This window comes from Lithobates pipiens, unplaced genomic scaffold, assembly GCF_037356315.1.
Source record: "Lithobates pipiens isolate NorthernLeopardFrog02 unplaced genomic scaffold, aLitPip1_a1.2 Scaffold_16, whole genome shotgun sequence".
Taxonomy (NCBI): domain Eukaryota; kingdom Metazoa; phylum Chordata; class Amphibia; order Anura; family Ranidae; genus Lithobates; species Lithobates pipiens.
The window spans coordinates 387519638-387538953 of NW_027507748.1; the positions used below are offsets into that span (position 1 = coordinate 387519638).

Below are 19316 nucleotides of genomic sequence, written 5' to 3' on the forward strand. Positions count from 1 at the left end.
AATCAGTCAAAGAAGAACAATACACTCCAGAGGTCATGGAGGAAATCACAGAGGCCACTGCCTTTTTTATGTTTGACTATTAGGATACCCCTATCCTTGAGGGCAGCAATGCCTGTGACATTTATATAGACTGGTAATCCACCCGTGCACAGGAGCGTTTGTTTTTCTGTCCAATAGGATTGCCTGTCCTTTCAGCCAATCGGGTGACCGGTGTCAAAACCCGCTTCCTAATTGGCTGGGGGGAGGATCAGTGTTACAACAGCAAATATTGATTCGCTGTTGTAACACACCTGGGTGAGCTCGGAGCGCATTCTCTGTGACCCAAGCCCACCCTATATTGAAGCCTATTAGAGCCTTTGGCTCTAATCGGTGCTTTAAAAACAGCCCTTCCACACTGGAAGGACATGTCCTGAGAGGGGCCAGACAATTGGTTGGCAGAGGCGGTGATGGGCAGGGGGTGGAGCCCATGCGCCCGTAATGGACGCACCGCCCCTGAAAGGAATACTAGTGGTAAAAAAAAGCATTTGTGGGTTAAACCAATCCTTTTTTTTTTCTTTTTTTGCACAATTTTCCTTTAGGGGGGCGTGTCCTATGCCTACATACTTTTGCTAATAGGTGTCCCTCGTTCCCATCTCAGAAAGTTGGGAGGTACGATAGTGTTAGCTAATAATTAGAGATGGGCCGAACACCTCCCTGGTTTGGTTAATGCTAGAACTCTCAAACATCAGACCTGAACCACGAACCCTAATAAAGGAGTTATAAAGGCAGAAGGTTTTTTATCTTAATGCATTATATGCATTAGGATAAAAAAAAACCTTCTGTGCATAACAGTCGCCCCAGCACCCCCCTGATACTTACCTGAGGCCCCTCTCTGTCCACAAGTCCCTTGGCTGTCCGGGACTACCCCTCCTGATTGGCTGAGACACAGCAGCGGCGTCATTGGCTCCCTCTGCTGTCAATCACAGTTAGTCAATCAAGGGAGAGAGGTGGCGGCCACCTCTCTCCCTTGATTGGCAGCTCCGTGTCTGGACATACAGAGCTGCAGCTTGGCTTGGGTGCCACCATAGCAAACTGCTTGCTGTGGGGGCACTCGATAGGAGGGAGGGGCCAGGAGCACTGAAGAGGGACCCAAGAAGAGGAGGATCCAGGCTGCTATGTGCAAAACAAACTGCACAGAGGAGGTAAGTTTAATATGTTTGTTATTTAAAGAAAAAAAACAAGACTTTATAATCACTTTAAAGTCTATTGGACCGGAACTTGAAAAATCTAAAGTCCCCATTTTGAAGGCTTATATGGAAGTTATTGGGCATAAAAAGGGTATGGGGGCCCGGGTACTGCTTTGGGGAACATGTACCAAGGAATTTTTTTTTTTTTTAAAGGAGCAGTGATTTTAAGGATGCTTAAAGTGAAACAATAAAAATTAACAATTCCTTTAAATATAGTACCTGGGGGGGGGGGGGGGTCCCCTTAGTCTACATATAAATTGGCGCATCTCTACCATGTATAGAACCTGCTGCAGCAAAACTGACATTTCTAAAGAAAAAATAAATGACGTTTAAATAGATTTTCCCTGCAAGTCTCTTTTCTCTTTTGCAGATAGAATAGCAGGTGCAGAAAAATAGTTTTTTGGGTGCATCACACCGTAACCCTAAAGAGGTACTCTTGATGAAAGCAAGAATTGGCCTTGCTCTAAAAAATTGGAATTTGATGCACCTGTCACACAATTGCGAAAAAATGTGTCCTTGGGTATTGGTGGTGCCTTCACCCCGTAACCTTCTAGAAACAGAATAAACCACTCTGGCAGCTGCAGTGGACTACACACTAGTGTCAGCTTGGGTCATGGATGATGAGGATGGTTTAGTAAGCCATTCCACCGCCTCCTCTGCATGCTGTGGCTGGATAGCATGGGCAACATTACTAAACAGAGGAAATGATGCCCTGCCTGAGGACAGCCCACTGCCACCTTTGCCTGTGGACACCGATGCTGCTGACCCCCTCATACTGGCATGGGAACATATGCATCTCCTTGTTAGTCTCCCAGGCATGATGGGGGGGGGGGGGGGGGGGGGCTTATTACCCAAATTTAATAGAAACTGGGAAATGTGTGATTGGATGCACTTTATTGAATGCAAAGTGGTGTTTGGTGCACTTCAAAATGAGGATAGAAATGTAAAAACAATATTAAAAAAAAAGGGGAACACCAGCGTCACAGTCAGGAAAAACTGCGTCTGACAATTAAAAAATAAGGGGACAGACAAGTGACAAAAAAAAAAAACCTCACCTAGCAGCAATAGGGTCACTGGTTCAAATCCCAACCACAGCACCATCTGCCTGGTGTTTGCATGTTCTCCCGATGCCTGCGTGGGTTTCCTCCCACACTTCAAAGACATGCTGGTAGGTTAATCAGATCCTGATCTATAAATTGACCCTAGTATGTGTTTGTAAGCATGTCAGGACCCTACAGGGTAAGACCATGCTATATCAAGATGCAACTCAACTCAGAATAACAATAAGTGAACACACTAAAGCCTCATACACACAATCAGATTTTCCAACGGGAAATGTGTGATATCAAGCTGTTAGCAGGAAATCAGACTGTTTGTACACATCAAACAATTGTGGGATTTTCTACGGACAAATGTTGGATAGCAGGCTTTAAAACTTTCAGCAGACAAATGTTCCGTTGTCAGATTTTCCGAGTGTGTGTACAAAAGTCCAAAAGTACAGACACACAAGAACGAACCAGAAGCAGTCGGTCTTGTAAACGAGTGTTCATAATGGAGAATTAACATTCGTGACATGGCAAATTATAAAATCTTGAAATGCAGCGCAAATTCTCTTCTTCTTTAATGGGATAATAAGTAGTAGTTTTTAAGATCAAAGATACAACTATGTTGGTGTCCCTTGTTAATTTTTCATTGTATTTTTTGAAATGTAACTGCCTACTCCCAAACTGTCAGTAAAACACATAGCCAAGTATTATTCTACACAATTTTTTTTTAATGTGCATTAAAAAAAGAAAACAAATAAAATTAGACATGCTGTCTGCCAATAGAACTTAACCAAAAAGAACATTCTATGCATCCAAAAATATACAAAATCAAATAATTATTATTTAACCAAAAATGAAATAAAATCTTCCTGCGTGTATCTTGCTTCTTAATATAGGAGGTCAACAATGCCAAGAGTTGGTGAAAGCAGGGGCCCGTTGTCTGGAGATAATTCAGAAAATCTGGAGTATTCTCCTGGAGCTCCTGCATAGGCATAGGACATAACTGATCACAATTAATAAAGCAAACAATTTTTGGTCCAAGAAATCCTCATCCTCCTGTTCATGGTGGACTTGGGTCAAAGCAATAGCTCAAAGGCCAATAATAAATAACACATTTACTAAAGGCAGATCCGCTTTACACTGCAAGTGCACTTGAAATTGCATTGAAAGTGCACTTGGAAGTAAAGTCACTGTAGATCCGAGGAAAATAAAGAAGAGCATTTTAGCTTGCACATGATTACATGATAAAATCAGCGGAGCTTCCACTCATTTCAAATCTACCCCTTAGATTTAGAGCGACTGCACTTCCAAATGCACTTGCAGTGCAAAGTGCATTTGCCTTTTGCAAATAACCCCCTTTATCTCCTCCGATTTCACAACATAGCTGGTTGATGAACGGCCATTCAGAAACTAACTGAAAAGCTTGAAGTGAAAAGCATGAATCAACACTCACCAAACCACTACTAACACGAAATTAGCAGAAGGAGCCCAATGGGTGGCGCTAAAGAGTTGAAAAACCATGTAGTACATCACTACGTTCGTGTTTGTTGGCCAACAATTGTGTACCATTTGTATGCAAGACAAGTTTGGGGCCAATGTCGGACAAAAGTCAGAGGTTTTGTCTGCGTAAAATCCAATCGTGTGTACAAGGCTTAACTTGCTAGTAGCAAACAGAGCCCTGCTCTATCCATCTCTATTCCAACAACACAATACAAAAGCTTCCTGTGGGTAAACACCTTTTATAGTGTGGGGTGGGACATTGAGCACTGAGCCATGATTGGACAAAGTCATCATCACTTTGTCCAATCAGTGCTCTGTGACCTAATTGGCAAAGCCTTGCACCTGACCAACGGTCATCCCGCTGAGCGCCCCGCAAATTCGTGTGTTCACCGAACAGGTGAACAGGCGATGTTCAGATCAAACTTTTGTCAACCCAAACCGTTCGCCCAAAACTACTAATAATATAGAGTTTTCCTGGGGCCAGCATGGCAGCATACTACCACATGAATGAATGCTGCCATGGATTGGCGCCAGGAAAGGAAAGTAGGCTACAATTTTCCATTTTAAAACATTCATTAACAACTCTCTATAACTATTCAGGCTACGTTCACCCGAGAGAAGCAATTTTTAGGCATTTTATTTGAGAGTTTTTGAGCATTTGTTGTAGTGCTTTACAAGCATTTGTAAAAGTGTATTCCAAGCGGGGTGGATCCAGAGTCTAATCTCGGGAGGGGCGCTGCCAAAATTTTTGCGGGCAATTTTTCAGGGCAATGGCTGGTGTTGGCGCTTCAATCATCATGGCCCCATGGTTAATATGGTGTCAGGATGATTGAAGCGCATTATTTCTATTATTACATTGTAATATAAAATGAAATAGTTCAAATCACCATAATGGAGAATCAGTGGGAGCCCTAAATATGTCACTTGCTACATTACCTGCCACCAGATGCAGATTGCCAGTGACAATGTCCCTGTTGTTCCAGAGTGAGGGTGGGCAGTGAGAGATGATGTAATCGCTCTGCTGCCTGCGCAGTAATGGCAGTCTTCTCACACGGTGTGGTGATGGGATTCAGACCCCATATGAACTTTATTGATGGACTTATGGCACATGTATTGGAATTGGGACACAATTTCTACAGATTTGATTTTTTAGCGCCGCTAACGTTACAGCTTCACTGTAGCATATTTTGAGATTAAATGGTTCTTCTAGTTTCTGTTATAAAACGTTGCTAATAAATAATCTTGCTTCATAAATTTGAGACAAAATATATTCTGCTAAATTTCCTTGGTATAAATAACCCAAATCAGTGTATAATATTTTGTCTGTGTCATATTTACCGGTATACACTCAGTAGACTGCGGTGTACACTGTTTATATGAAATGTATCCACCATGATGCCAGCTAGGATAGTACAAAAAAATAAACTAAAAACACCCCTTTTTGTAAAGTATACAGTCCAAAGTATTTAAGAGGCATAGTGAGTTTTTTTTTTTAAGTTACATTTTTGCCACATTTTTTGAAAAATGAGGGAACATAAATAAAATTTGATTTTATTTCACAAAGTTCTTATTTTAACATGTAATTTCTCACACACAACAAAGGTATACTTATAAGCATACAAGAAGCACCTTCAGGCTTTCCAGGGGCATAATTTGGGCATCTAATCTCTTGACTAGCCATCATGACAGTAGAAACACCAACAAAATATTTTGTAAATGCAGATACCTAATGGTATTTTTAAGAGGCATAGAGGTTGATTTAATAAAGGCAAATATACTGTGCAATGTAAGTGCAGCTGCTCTAGATTTGAGGGGGGGGGGGGGGGGGAGCTCTGCTGATTTCTATCATTCAATCATGTGCAAGAAAAAAAATGCAGTTTTACATTTTCCTTGCATGTTCAACTCAGATCAAGAGCAACTGCACGTGCAGTGCACAGACTATTTACCTTTAGTAAATCAACCCAATAGGGAGTCGCAAGTATTTGGAATATGCGGCGGAAAGAAATTATATATATATATATATATATATATATATATATATATATATATATATATATATTTTATTTTTTTTACACAAAGTTGTAGAACTGGACTGGTGGCAATCTACACTGTTGCTGGCTTACACTGGCCTGGTGACACTGTGATGGGTGTGGCGGTTATCAGGAACACAGTTGTCAGAATACACTGGTCTTTTGATACTGGGACTGGTGTGGAGGTGATAAGGAACACTGTTTCTGGCTTATGCTGGTCTGGTGACTCTGTACCAGGGTGGCAGCAAACTGCTGCTGGCTTGACACTGGGACTGGTGTGGCCGAGATCAGGAACACTGTTGTTGGCTTACACTGGTCTGGTGCCAATCAAGAACACTGTTGCTGGCTGGCTCAATATAGTGACACTGCGCTGGGATCAGAAACACTGGCTGGCTGCTCTGCTGACACTGTACTGTGGATACAGCAGATCACAGAGCATGCGTCTGCATGTACTAGAGGGTGTGCAGAAGTGGCACAAAGATGAGGCCGCTGGACAGCTGTACTAATTGTTTATGTTTACGGTCAAGCACGCAGGAGTGCACATTTATTTTGAAGTAAAGGAATAAATAGCAATGAACAGAAGACAAGAAAAAAATAAAAATAATACACACAACAGGGCTTAATAATATTTTTTATTATAGCCATGTAACATGCCATCTTTGCAAATATACTGTTTCTATATATAAAATTATAATAACTAAAAACTATTTGGCATCTCTGAAATTAGTTTTACTTCCAATTACTTCATCAATACACTGTTTCCTATAGAAGCAACTGAAATCATTATTTAAGATGAACTCCAGGCAGATTTAAAAGACAAAAAATTATTGCAGCTTTGTCTTGATTAGTTTGTTTTTTAAACAAGCACTGTAAGTAACTGAACTTCACTTGGCATTAGCCTCTTGCATAACAGAGTTTAGACTCTTATACAGAGAGGGAGAAGCAGTAAGGTGCTGTAGTATTCATGTGCTAGCAAGGGGGGGGGGGGGGGAGCAGAATGACAAAGATGAACTCATCAATGTGCTGCTTCTCCCTTCATTGCTCAGTCATAGGCTAGGGGTGGTGACAAGTCTTGTAATGCCGCGTACACACATTCTGACAACTAAATCCTGTGATTTTTTTCTGACGGATGTTGGCTCAAGCTTGTCTTGCATACACACGGTCGCACAAATTGTGTCAGAAATTCCGATCGTCAAGAACGTGGTGACTAAGTTCTATAGCCAGTGGGGTCTTCTGCTTGATTCCGAGCATGCGTGGAATTTTGTGTGTCTGAATTGTGTACACACAAAAATTTGAACCAGCCCTCAAAATTTTTGTTGTCAGAAATTCCAACAAAAAAAAAAAATGTCTGATGAAGCCTACACACGGTCGGAATTTCCGACAAGCTCCCATCAAACATTTGTTGTCAGAAAATCTGATCGTGTGTACGCGAAATTAGTCTTTCTTAACTACAACAGGAAAATTTTACGTCTCCTGTTCTGCCAGAGAGGGATATGCTAGGTGACCAAGATATAAAAATCTCAAGACTAGATGATCAGCCATACAAATCATTTGGTAGGTAAACAAATCCCTAATATTTATTTTATCTCTGTATCCATATTTCCTGGAGTTCAGCTTAAAAATATGTCTAACATAGCTTTGTGTTCTCGATCAAATCTACTATGGTTCCAATTATCCCATTATATCACAGACTCTTGTGATTTTTTTAGCCAGGTTCTCAGCTGTTCCACCTGTGCCACCACGCAACTCTTTGCTGTTCCTCCTGCCGCTGTATACTGCTCCACACTGTTGGTGTAGTTCCACACCTTGGACACATCGTTGCTGAAGAGGGGACTGCAGGAACAAAGAAGCAGCAGCAAATCAGCAATCTAATTATTAAGGCACTAAATGTTTTTACATTCTTATATTCTACACAAATATTTTGCCTGCTGTTAAAACAGAATTTCCGTAGTCTATGCAAAAAAAAAAAATAATTGTACAGCAATGCAGCGTTCAATCCGAGAAGCAGAAAATATAGCCTCTTATAAAGGGCACATGAAAAGACACATACTTCAGACTGGAAGGTGTTTGTAATCATTCTCACTTCTGGGAGCTGTTGCCAAACAGACAGAAACCCCTTTTCAAAATCAGATTCTGTCTATGGGCAGCAACTGTGGAATAAGTGTAGAGACAAACAAAAGAATTTATAACAACGGTCTGTTCTGCTCCACCAATACGTTCAATACACTGGAAAGGACAGGAAAAGGAAATAATGAATGCGGCTGTGTTCGGTGGGGAAATATAGAGTTCTTCTTTTGGATATGCTAGTATGGTTATATATAGGGCCAAGAGTGATAATAACCTGCCACCTATTAAACCTACTTGGAAAAAGGGATATCTTTAGAAGCTAATATTTAAGCAGAACTCTAGAGACATCAGTTTTAATTTAAAGCCCAAATTCACGCTTCCTCTAAGAGCCATTTTATATTTTATGTTTAATAGCAAATGTTGAGACTATGTTGCGATTGTGTGAACTAAAAGGATTTTATATTTTGTGATGTACAAAAATGGATTGCTAAGGTTTTATCATACATTTCCTCAGCTTTCAGAAAATATATGGTTTGGGAGTCTTTAACAAACTTTCAAATCCATATTGCAGGGATATGCAATTAGTGGACCTCCAGCTGTTGCAGAACTACAAGTCCCATGAGGCATAGCAAGAATGACAGCCACAAACATGACACCCAGAGGCAGAGGCATGATGGGACTTGTAGTTTTGCAACAGCTGGACGTCCGCTAATTGCATATCCCTGCCCTATTGGAAAAAAAAAAGTAAAATTGGCCAGACAGCAAAAAAGTTAAAAGACACTGCTGGGGAAAGTTATCTGACTTGCCCCATCTTAGCATTAACTATCCTGTTAAATGATATATGTTCATTTCAAATATGACATGTTCATTCCAAATCATATAACACACCTGATGCTCTTCAAGTCTTCCAAGGAGAGTTTATTGAGAGCAATGCCTTTAGTTTCAGCTAGCTGAACCACTTTACCAGAGAGTCCATGTGCTTGTCTGAAGGGCATCTGTTGTCACAAAAAAGAAGATTTGGTTTCACTTACAGTTGAGGGAAAAAGGTATTTGATCCCCTGTTGATTTTGTACGTTTGCCCACTGACAAAGAAATGATCAGTCTATAATTATAATGGTAGGTTTATTTTAAAAGTGAGAGACAAAATAACAAAAATATCCAGAAAAAACGCATTTGAAAAAAGTTATAAATTGATTTGCATTTTATTGAGTGAAAGAAGTATTTGATCCCCTATCAATGAGCAAGATGTCTGGCTCCCAAGTGTCTTCTATACAGGTACTGAGCTGAGATTAGGAGAACCCTGTTAGGCTGGATTCACACCTATGCATTTTTAGTGCTTTTTGCATTTTTGCAGATTTGCACTACAGAACGTTTTTCAAAGGAATTAATGTTAAGTGGACTGTAGTGAAAATCTACAAAATGCAAAAAGCATTAAAACTGCATAGGTGTGAATCCAGCCTTAAAAGGGAGTGCTATTTCAGCTTTTTACCTGTATAAAAAAAAAAAAAAAAAAAAAACACGTGTCCACAAAAGCAATCAGATTCCAATCTCTCCACTATGGCCAAGACCAAAGAGCTGTCCAAGGATGTTGGGGGTAAAATTGTAGACCTACACAAGGCTGGAATGGGCTATAAGACCATCGCCAAGCAGCTTGTTGAGAGGGTGCCAACAGTTGGTGCGATTATTTGCAAATGGAAGAAACACCATATAACTGTCAATCTCCCTCGATCTGGGGCTCCACGCAAGATCTCACCTCATGGAGTTTCAATGATCATGGGAACGGTGAGGAATCAGCCCAGAACTACATGGGAGAATCTTCTCAATGATCTCAAGGCAGCTGGGACCATAGTCACCAAGAAAACAATTAGTAACACACTACGCTGTAAAGGACTGAAATCCTGCAATGCTCGCAAGGACGCCCTGCTCAAGAAAGCACATTTACAGGCCCGTCTGAAGTTTGCTAATGAACATCTGAAGGATTCAGAAAAGAACTGGGTAATAGTGTTGTGGTCAGATCAAAATCAAGTTCTTTGACATCAACCCAACTCGCTGCGTTTGGAGGAGAAAGAATGCTGCCTATGACCCCAATATCACCATCCCCACCATCAAACATGGAGGTGAAAACATTAGGCTTTGGGGGTGTTTTTCTGCTAGGGGGACAAAACAACTTTAACACATCAAGGGGACAATGGACAGGGCCATGCACCATCAAATTGTGGGTGAGAGCCTCCTTCCCTCAGCCAGAGTATTGAAAATGGGTCGTGGATGGGTATTTCAGCATGACAATAACCCAAAACATGGCCAAAGGCAACAAAGGAGTGGCTCAAGAAGAAGCACTTTAAGGTCCGGAGTGGCCTTACCAGTCTCCAAACCTTAAAGGGGTTGTAAAGGTTCAATACATTTTTTTAAATAACAAACATGTCATACTTGCCTCCTCTTTTGCACAGAGGGGCCTTGATGCTCCTCGTCTCGAGTCCCCCAGCGGCGCTCCTGGCTCCTCCTCCTCTTCTCGAGTGCCCCCATGGAGACCCGCATTCCCTGTGAGCACTCGTGCGGGCTCGCTCTCAAGTCCTGCCCATTGACACAGACAGGGGGACCCGGCCCCGCCCCCCAGCTCCCGTGTCACTGGTATTGGTTGACAGCAGCGGAAGCCGATGATCCTGCTGCTATCAATCCAGCCAATGAGGACAGTGGCTGGAGCTGCTCTGCTTGTCCCAGTCACTGAAACGGGTTCAGGTAAGTAAAAGGGGGGCTGTGGGGGGCAGCTGCACCACAAAAAGGTTTTTCACCTTAATGCATTAAATTAAATATTAATATTTTCAAGATTGTCATGTTCCTACCAGTACCACATATATCGGTCCACTCTTTAATTCTGTTATAGATGCTTCCACTCCTGAGGGTTATATAGTACACATTCTGCTATGCTGCCACTGCTTAATTGCTGATTCAATCCTGAAAAATGAATCTGGAATGCATCTGGAAACGCATCAAAAACGCACATGCAGAAACGCATCCAAAACTGATCTAGAGTGCGTTTTTTGTGGTGTGAACCAGCCCATAGTCAATTTCTCCTTTGCCCATTGACTTTACTGTGCAGTCCTGCTCTTCGCTGCACAACCTTTCCAGTGATAAAAACCCTGTTGGGTCTTCCTCATAATGCAACGCAATCCTATTCACTCCTATGGGTAAGTTAAGGTGGCCTCCAGTGATCTAGCCAAGTATGGCTTCTCCATACAAAATGGATAGGGTTTTGACACACATGTGCAGTGCAGTAAGAAAAACACTGTGGAGCCAGGCTGGACCACACAGTGTAGATCGGTAGGAGGGAGCTAAGCATTTGAGCTGCTGGACTGCACACAGGGACTGTTGTGACTGAAGATCAATCATACCAAAAAGGTGCAATTGTCCTTTAAGTGACTTCATAGACAAAAAAAAAAAAAAAAAGGACTGATTTATGACAGCTTCAAAGACAGCAGAAGAAAATAGTTACCAATCAGACTTTCCCTTTTACTGGCAAAATAAAGCAAGTAATTTGGTTACAATGAAGACAACTCCACATTATACATGTAAGAGAAGTGTTTCTACCAGCACACGCAAAACAGTGTTCAGTTTTACAATTACATCTCAGCATTCAGGGCAGGTTATAAATACAAAACAGGCCAGTCCTGACCTGCTAAGAACTGCACAATTTTCTACTATGGCAGTAAATGAAGCCTTACCCCTTTTCTAACCAGATAATAAGCAATGTCTGTAGCCAGCATATCTGGGCTTAGTGCTTTCTCCATACCTTCCTTGTTTATCTGAAACATAAAATGACAAATTAGCACACAGTATATATTCCAAACATAAGATAATTTAATATAACATGAAAACAAAATAGAAATAACTCAGTTTACCCCTAGATACAACCTTTGATTGCACTTCTGCTGTATTATCTATAGCACTTTCTCCATAACTAAGTTAATAAATCAGGGTCAACTCCAATTGCGAACTTGCAAGTATTGTCACCACTGAGGCCACTTAGGGACTGCTTGCTGTACAAGTTCCAACCTATTGGATTCCATGGGTAGCGCATCTTCTTTTCAGTGTTTTATGCCATAAATAATCGCCAGTGACAGGATAGCTAGAAACTGTAAGGAAAACACTCCCCAGTTTCCATGTATTGCTCATGAGAAAAAATTAAATAAAATGCCAGTAAGGGAGTGACATCTTGATCATACAGCAATTGAGGGAGGGACAAAGAAACAGGTGAGTGAGTATTTCTACCATGTTAAGCAATCCTGTTGATGAGCTGTCACCAACGATAAGATTGCTAGCATGGCATAGCCCTAGGCCTGTAAGAGTGTGACTAAATACAATAGAAATATTTTACCTGCAATGTGGAGATCACTCCAGAGGCCACTTGAAGTACAGCACATACTGTATCATAAACATCAAACATGGCCTCTTTGTCTTCCTATTCAGGGGGAAAAAAAAAAGAAAGAAGAAAATGCAGCAATTATTTTGTAAAACAATTACCTTCAATACACATCCAAAATAGGTGTGCTTATTACAACTAGTATAACAGCTTCAAATCATCAATTTTATAAAGTTAAATGTGTAGTAGAAATAACATAAATTAAGTTCAAAACCATAACTATTAATTCTGAAGCCCCCATACACACTTTCAGTTTTTCTGCTGAGTTTTTCCTTCAGATTTACCAAAACCATGTAGTGCAAGGGCCTGCCTGATTGCATACAAATTGAAACTCCTAAGGTTTGACCTCATATTATATGGTTTTGGTAAATCTGAAGGAAAAACTCAGCAGAAAAAAAACTGATAGTGTGTATGGGGCTATAGAGACTAAACCTCATCCAATTCTTCCACCATTAGAATATAAAAAAATAAAAATCGCCTTCAGTGCACACACTGCAAACTTCAACTCTTGTCAAAAAGTGTACAACCCCAGTACGCCACTGCTGCTAACTGAACTAAAAGATCTCAATGCCGTGAGATCAACACAGGCTTAGCTACCACACAGCTATGGTGTTTCTGGCCCAAAATCCTCCAGCGACCTATAGCATGCTTGGCAGCTGTTTCCACAATATCTTATCTTCCATGTATAAGCCCACGTACACACGGTCGGAGATTTCGGCAACCAAATCCGTCAGATTTTGCCCGTCGGATTGAGCCCGACGGATTGTGCCCGAAACTGTTGCATACACACGGTCGGGCCAAGTTGTCTGATTTCGCGGTTGCCAAGAACGCGGTGACGTAAGCCGTGTACGGCGGGACTAGAAAAAGGAAGTTCAGCACCACATCCGGCACCCTTTGTGCTCCTTCTGCTGATCTTGTGTTTTAGTAGAAGTTTGGTGAAAGACGATTCGCGCTTTTCAGATTAGTGATTCAGATCGCTACTGCTCTTCAGTTTCTGCTTGTCTTTGCGTATCTGATAATCAGTGCGTGCAGTCATTAAGTATTTGCTTCTCATTGTGGACTCTATCTTGGTATAGTACGCTTTCAAAGGCATTTTTTTAGTGTCTGCTTGCTTCTGCCATTCTGGTTGTCCTTTCAGGCCTTGCTGTTTAGCGTTGCTTTCTGGTGTCCGTTCTGACCACCCGACCGTTTTCCAAACATGTTTCGTCTACGTCCTCATCGTACAGCTTGTGCTGTGCAGGGGTTCTTACTTTGACTTTGACACAAGCCAAAGGGCTTGTGTCAAAGTCAAAGTAAGAACCCCTGCACAGCACAAACTGTACGATGAGGACGTAGCCGAACCTTCAGGACCTCAAGTTCTCTACAGGCATCTCCCCCCAGGCTCTGGGGATCATTATTCCAGAGACCTGTTCTGCCATCATTCAGCTCCTGCTGAAGGACTATATTATGTGAATTTTTAACCGTAAACATCACATTCTATGTATTTCATGATTGCTAATGTCTTGCATTTCTTTCCTCATTCCCTAATTACCATCATTGCAATATGCTCTAATTCATATACTCTGCCCCTTTGTCTTCATGCGGATTTGCCTCACTAACTGGTGGGCTGCCAATAGTGTAACTAAGGAGGGGCTTCACAAAGTATCACACATTATTTAGGCATTCTTCAAAAATGTGGGTGTCTAATCTGCATGCAATGTTGATTTGTCAAATTACTAGTTTGTTTTCTTGTGTCACTAAACAGTGTCCTTCAACGCAACAGGAATGGCAGACTGTGGCCTCCCACTTTGCCATTTTTTGTCAAGTTGTGCCTTTTTCAGCAACAGTACAAACCCAAGTTTAGAGTGAGATGAGGGGACAGTCTCTTCTTCAGATAATCTTATTATGTTGTTGGTCTGCTACACACACACACACACCTTCTTTTTGTTAACTAATGTGTAGTGCATGACTGATCTAAAGCATGCTCATTTTCAGCACCCTGGCAGGAAAATGGCATGACTGTCCAAATTTACACCTCACTGTGGGTGCTTTTTACTAAAGGCACATCCACTATGCACTACAAGTGCACTGCAAAAGTACACCTGAAACTGCACTTGGAGTGCAAAGTGGAGTTGCCTTTAGTAAATCACACTCCTTCTCAGCACAAACTCAAATTTGACTACAAATACATTGTAATCCCAATGAAAAAGGAAGCCACACATTGTTGAGAATGAAACTTTTTAATACAAACACATTCATATGTGCGTTTACAACCAAGATATTTTGGGTATCCAAAACCCAGTTTACTAATATTTATTTTTGAGTTGTTTTTTTGTGTAAACAGGCATGTATCAAAGCGTAAAATACAGAACACAGGAACTTACAAAGTTCAACTTGGAAAAGTGAAGACAATATCAGACATGAGTATGTACAAACTGGGCTGATATTGCCTTCATCACATGGGGTGTGACCCCTGAAAAATACACACAGTGTGTCAACATGTGCTATCTCCCATCATGGGGGATCAATGTACATGCTTTGGGGCTGCAACCCCTTCATCTCAGACACTTTACACAAAACATGTACATTGATCACCCATGATGTGAGATAGCGCATGTTTACACACTGTATGCATCTTCCAAATTTGGTATTATGCTAAATCCACCTTTTTTTTTTAATAAAACAAAAATAAAACCCTATCTAGTTTTTTCGTTTTCACACTCTCCCCAAAACATCAATGGTGTTCTTCATTTTTTTTTTTAACATCATTGATGTTTTGTTGTACAATTTCCAAATCCCTATTGCACACCATTATCTCCCCGATCAAGATCTGGGCACTTTCACTGGTAAAACGGGAATCTTCCTCCACATGACCTAGAAAAACAAACAAACACACCATGTAATCCAAATATGGTGATATACATTGATGAGCTTACCGGAAGCTGTGTTCTCCGACACTCACCTGTTGTGGTGACAATTTGGCCAACCTCCACAATCTTTCCTTCTTCCTCCTCCTCCTGCTCCTGCTCCTCTGTTTCTTCTTTTGGAAGTTGCCCTTCTTTGGCAGGGGTGTGGTCCCTGGTGTCCTCATGGTCCTTGGTGTCCTCATACTTGCCGAGTCTTCTCTCCCCTATGAGAATGTAAACAAAGATTAATTAGCACACAGAGGGCAGAAATAGGAATATGAAACATTGCTTGGAAGTGTTGTCCAATTGTTTTTTTGGGCCGAGTTACAAGGTGAGAACATTATTGGTGCCACTTTGTTAAGCTGGAATACTTCCCTGCAGAACGATGTTTCCTACGAACGAACGAAACCATGACCTTGAAAGTGGCCATTTAAAAATGCACAACATGAAATCCAAGCACATGGAGCATGTATGCAAGCAAGAATAATGATATGAACACACGACAACTACTTACTTTTTTTAAGAACACGCTTGATCCTTACGTACTGCTCGTGCTCCCTCAGTTTTAGGTCTGACCAGCGTTTTCTCAGTTGATCCTTGGATCGGCGTACCCCAAAATTCTTCAGAAGACTCTTCACAACTTTATTCATGATCTTGGCCTTTCTGATATTTGGGTTTGGGTAAGGTCCATACTTCCCATCATAGTCGGTACTGTTCAATATGTCGACCATCTCCAACATCTCTCCAAAAGACATATTTAAGGCCTTAAATCTTGTCTTCCTGGATCGGGACGTTTCTGGCTCCGGGCTTTCCTCACCCTCCTCCTCGTTAGTGGAACTATTATTGCGCACCTGCGTTCTCTCCGCCATGTGCTCTCCCCACTGCGCGAGAAGCGAAGGGGTGGGGAATAGTCTGGAAAGAACGTCAGGGGCGGGCGGAGTTTCACGCATGCGCACTGTATATAAAACGCCACACATGTGTATCGTCCGTACAATCTGGGAGGAGAGTGTGAGGCACGGACGCGGCGAACGTGGAAACGAAGGTAACATTTTAAAATTTGTGCTTCACTAGACTAGACTGCTTGTATCTAGGCCGCTGTTGGGACAAGATTAGGAGGGATTTTAATTGCATTATTAGTATTTGAGGGTTTGGCTTGTGTTGTGTCTTGCAGAGAAAATGGACCCATTCACCAATCCCAAATTTATGGGGCTCTTCCTCGAGCTATACAAGGAGATGCCCTGCCTGTGGCAGTTCCACAACAAATTTTCTGTTAGACCAGGGGGTACCCAGGCCACCACTCAGGCCACCACTCTCCATGCTTTCTCCAAGGCATCCTTCACCCCCAGCTGAGGCTTCTGATGACCAACCTGGGCCATCCAGGCAGCACCATGTGGTGGGGCCCAGCTTGAGACAGGTATTGCATTGTTGAACATATTTCTTGTGTTACATTTAATGATGTTAACTAGATTAGATGTTCTTATTGATCAGTAAGTTGAGATTTCTCCAAGTGGTTTACATCTCAATAGACAGTAGTGACCAAAAATGATTGGGACGGGAAAGAAAAATGCTGGTGTCAGAATGATAGTCTGTTCTATTTGGTAACAGTCAAATAGCAAAAGCCAGAATGTTGTGATTGATGATCAAAAAACTAAAACTATGTCCCCTTTTCATACACAGGAAGACCTCAGTCGGGGGGAGGCTGTGGCAAGTGGCAGCCAGGAGGTCCAACAACGCCCTCCTCCTCCTGCCCCAGCTAGAGGAGCCCAGCCACAGCCTGGAAGGATGCCTGGTGGGAAGTCCCAAAGGAAGACCAGAGAGTGATGGCCTGGGATGAGTCTGGTGTGCCAGAAGATGCAGCCTCTTCAAGATCACCATCCTGGGCATCTGAATTTCCTGCTCTCGAGGACTTCAGGAGCGGACTTCTCTCCCTGAGATATCTACTCCTCAGGCCACCAATTTTTTAATATCTCATTTAGTCATGTCTGCCCTGGGGGCCAAAGGCTGCACCAAAGTTAAGAAGTTTCTCCAGTGCTGCGTTCCTAGTTTTCTTTTCAAGCAAAAAAAATAAATTTTATTTTTGTTTGATGAAATACTTGTGTAATGTGTTTTCCTTCAAAAAGTAGAGTTTATTTGTGAGCAGGCAGGTACATTTCCAAAATACAAAGTAAAATAAATAACAAGGGGTACCAACACTAAACAACCTCCTGTAGATTCAAAAATACAATCTAAAAAATACAATAATGTTGTTGTTATAAATTTACACACCAAAATAAAAAGTTCAAAAAAGGAGAAATGACCAGTGTCTTTAAAGGAGTTTTTTAGGGAATCCCCCCCCCCCCCCAAAAAAAACATCTAAAAAAATAAAAAAAATAACAAAAATTGTGTAGATGTGACTTAAACTAGAATTGTATTGCTGAAATGGTTAAAAAAGAGTAATGAAATCTGTTCGGGAGAAGTGTGTGTGACTATGAGCATCAAAAGAAGTTCGTTCTTGCAGCATTGTTAAAGATCAAGAGAATGCGCTTGATGACTGATTTTTTAACATTGCAGCGTGACGAATGTGCTATATCGCTTACGAGCAGTAGTTTTACGTGAACGAGCGCTTCCGTGTCGGAATTTGAATGTGAGCATGCGTGGCACTTGGTCCGATGAAAATGCTCTACACATGATCGGATTAGGTCCGTCCGGCCCAGTTGGTCGGGAAATCTTTCCAACATGTTGGAAATTTGTATCGGACGGAGATTCGGATGGAATCAGTCCGATGCATACCACACACAGTCGGATTATCTGACGACGCGGTCCGATAAAACTCATTCCGACAGATTCTCCGACCGTGTGTACAAGGGCTAAGAAGAAGGGAAGCTAATGAAAGCAGTAAGTGACAAAATATAGTGGTTAGCAAATGTGGAATTACTTTAATGCTACTTGCTTGGGTAGCGCGCTTTAAAATTCAGACCTAGTACATTGTAATAGAGGTTTATAAAGCAGCGGTCACAGACTGCCCTGTCAACCATGCTGAAATGTCGCACTTCTGAATCATTTTAGAGCCCTGTAGAAAACAGATGAACTAGGTAGGCAACTCTTACCTGAAGGTCCTTGTTGTAGGTGCTGGGAAGGCCTTTCAGTGTCATTAGAAAACCAGAGCACTGCAAGAAGGCACACAAGCCATTATTTTATCAGGTTTCATATTTACTGCATTGAAACAGTTACTCATTCTTCTGCAAATATTTCAAGGGGGATTGCATTTAATTGCATTGGAAAGATACAAGTGGTATGGGCAAAAATCAACTTAGGGAAAAATAAAAAATAAAAAAGTGGTGACAAGATTGTCAGAGAATTTTAAGAAGATTTTGAGAAGATTTTTGCCCATATGTTGTAACAAAAGGATTATGTGTATACAGCATCCTAGCAGATCATTTAATTTCTTGTTTTCCACACTATACCTGGTTGTTAGAATGGATGGCATGCACTCCTTGGTCAAGCATAAAGACAATACAGCACCCCAATTCAATTGTTAGACAAGAGAGACAGCACAGAGTGTGAAGGGGGCAGAGGTCTCAAGAACCCAAGGGCTACCACATAGGCCCCCAAATAACTTTGGGTCTCTGAGTAGCTGCCCAAACTTTGGCCTCAACACTGGGTCAACAGTTATATGTATCTTTAAATTTGAGGGTGTTAAATTGAGTTAACAAGTCACTAAACAATTTCTATGGCAATGTAAAAAGTATGTGTATTTATTAGTGGCATGTGCAGCATAATTGTATGGTAACCAGTATGCAAAAATAAACATTTAAATACTGTGCTGCACCCTTTCTACACGAAGGCTTCACATAAATATTTCATAATACTTAACATACTCGACCAAAAACACGTCCAGCTTTGCTGCGGATAAGTTCCAAGCTATCAGGGTTCTTCTTCTGTGGCATCAAACTGCTCCCAGTACTGAGAAGAAAAAGATAAAGTCCTCAGTGTCCAATAACCTTTCTCCATGGAAATGTATTGTCCCATTTTCTTTTTCAGATTTGTTCCTGTTCTACAATGGCTTTGCTTATGTAAAGTGAATGGTTTTTACTTTTTAAAAACTGTTTTAAATGAAAACGTTTATTTTTGATTTTGGATGAACTGGTCCATATCTTTTATTTTTT

General features: G+C 41.3%; 1 protein-coding gene across 1 annotated transcript in view; it reads right to left on the bottom strand.

The window, feature by feature from the left end:
* Window positions 1-6416: 6416 nt before the first annotated feature.
* ASL (argininosuccinate lyase) overlaps window positions 6417-19316 on the bottom strand; it is a 57660-nt gene continuing 44760 nt past the window's right edge. The window contains exons 12-17 of the mRNA XM_077482270.1: window positions 19029-19113; window positions 18258-18317; window positions 12242-12325; window positions 11589-11669; window positions 8758-8864; window positions 6417-7635 (exon numbers count right to left, since the gene is read on the bottom strand). Of these exons, the coding sequence (XP_077338396.1) occupies window positions 7482-7635; window positions 8758-8864; window positions 11589-11669; window positions 12242-12325; window positions 18258-18317; window positions 19029-19113 (571 nt within the window). The 3' untranslated portion in view covers window positions 6417-7481. The remainder of the gene's footprint in view (window positions 7636-8757; window positions 8865-11588; window positions 11670-12241; window positions 12326-18257; window positions 18318-19028; window positions 19114-19316) is intronic.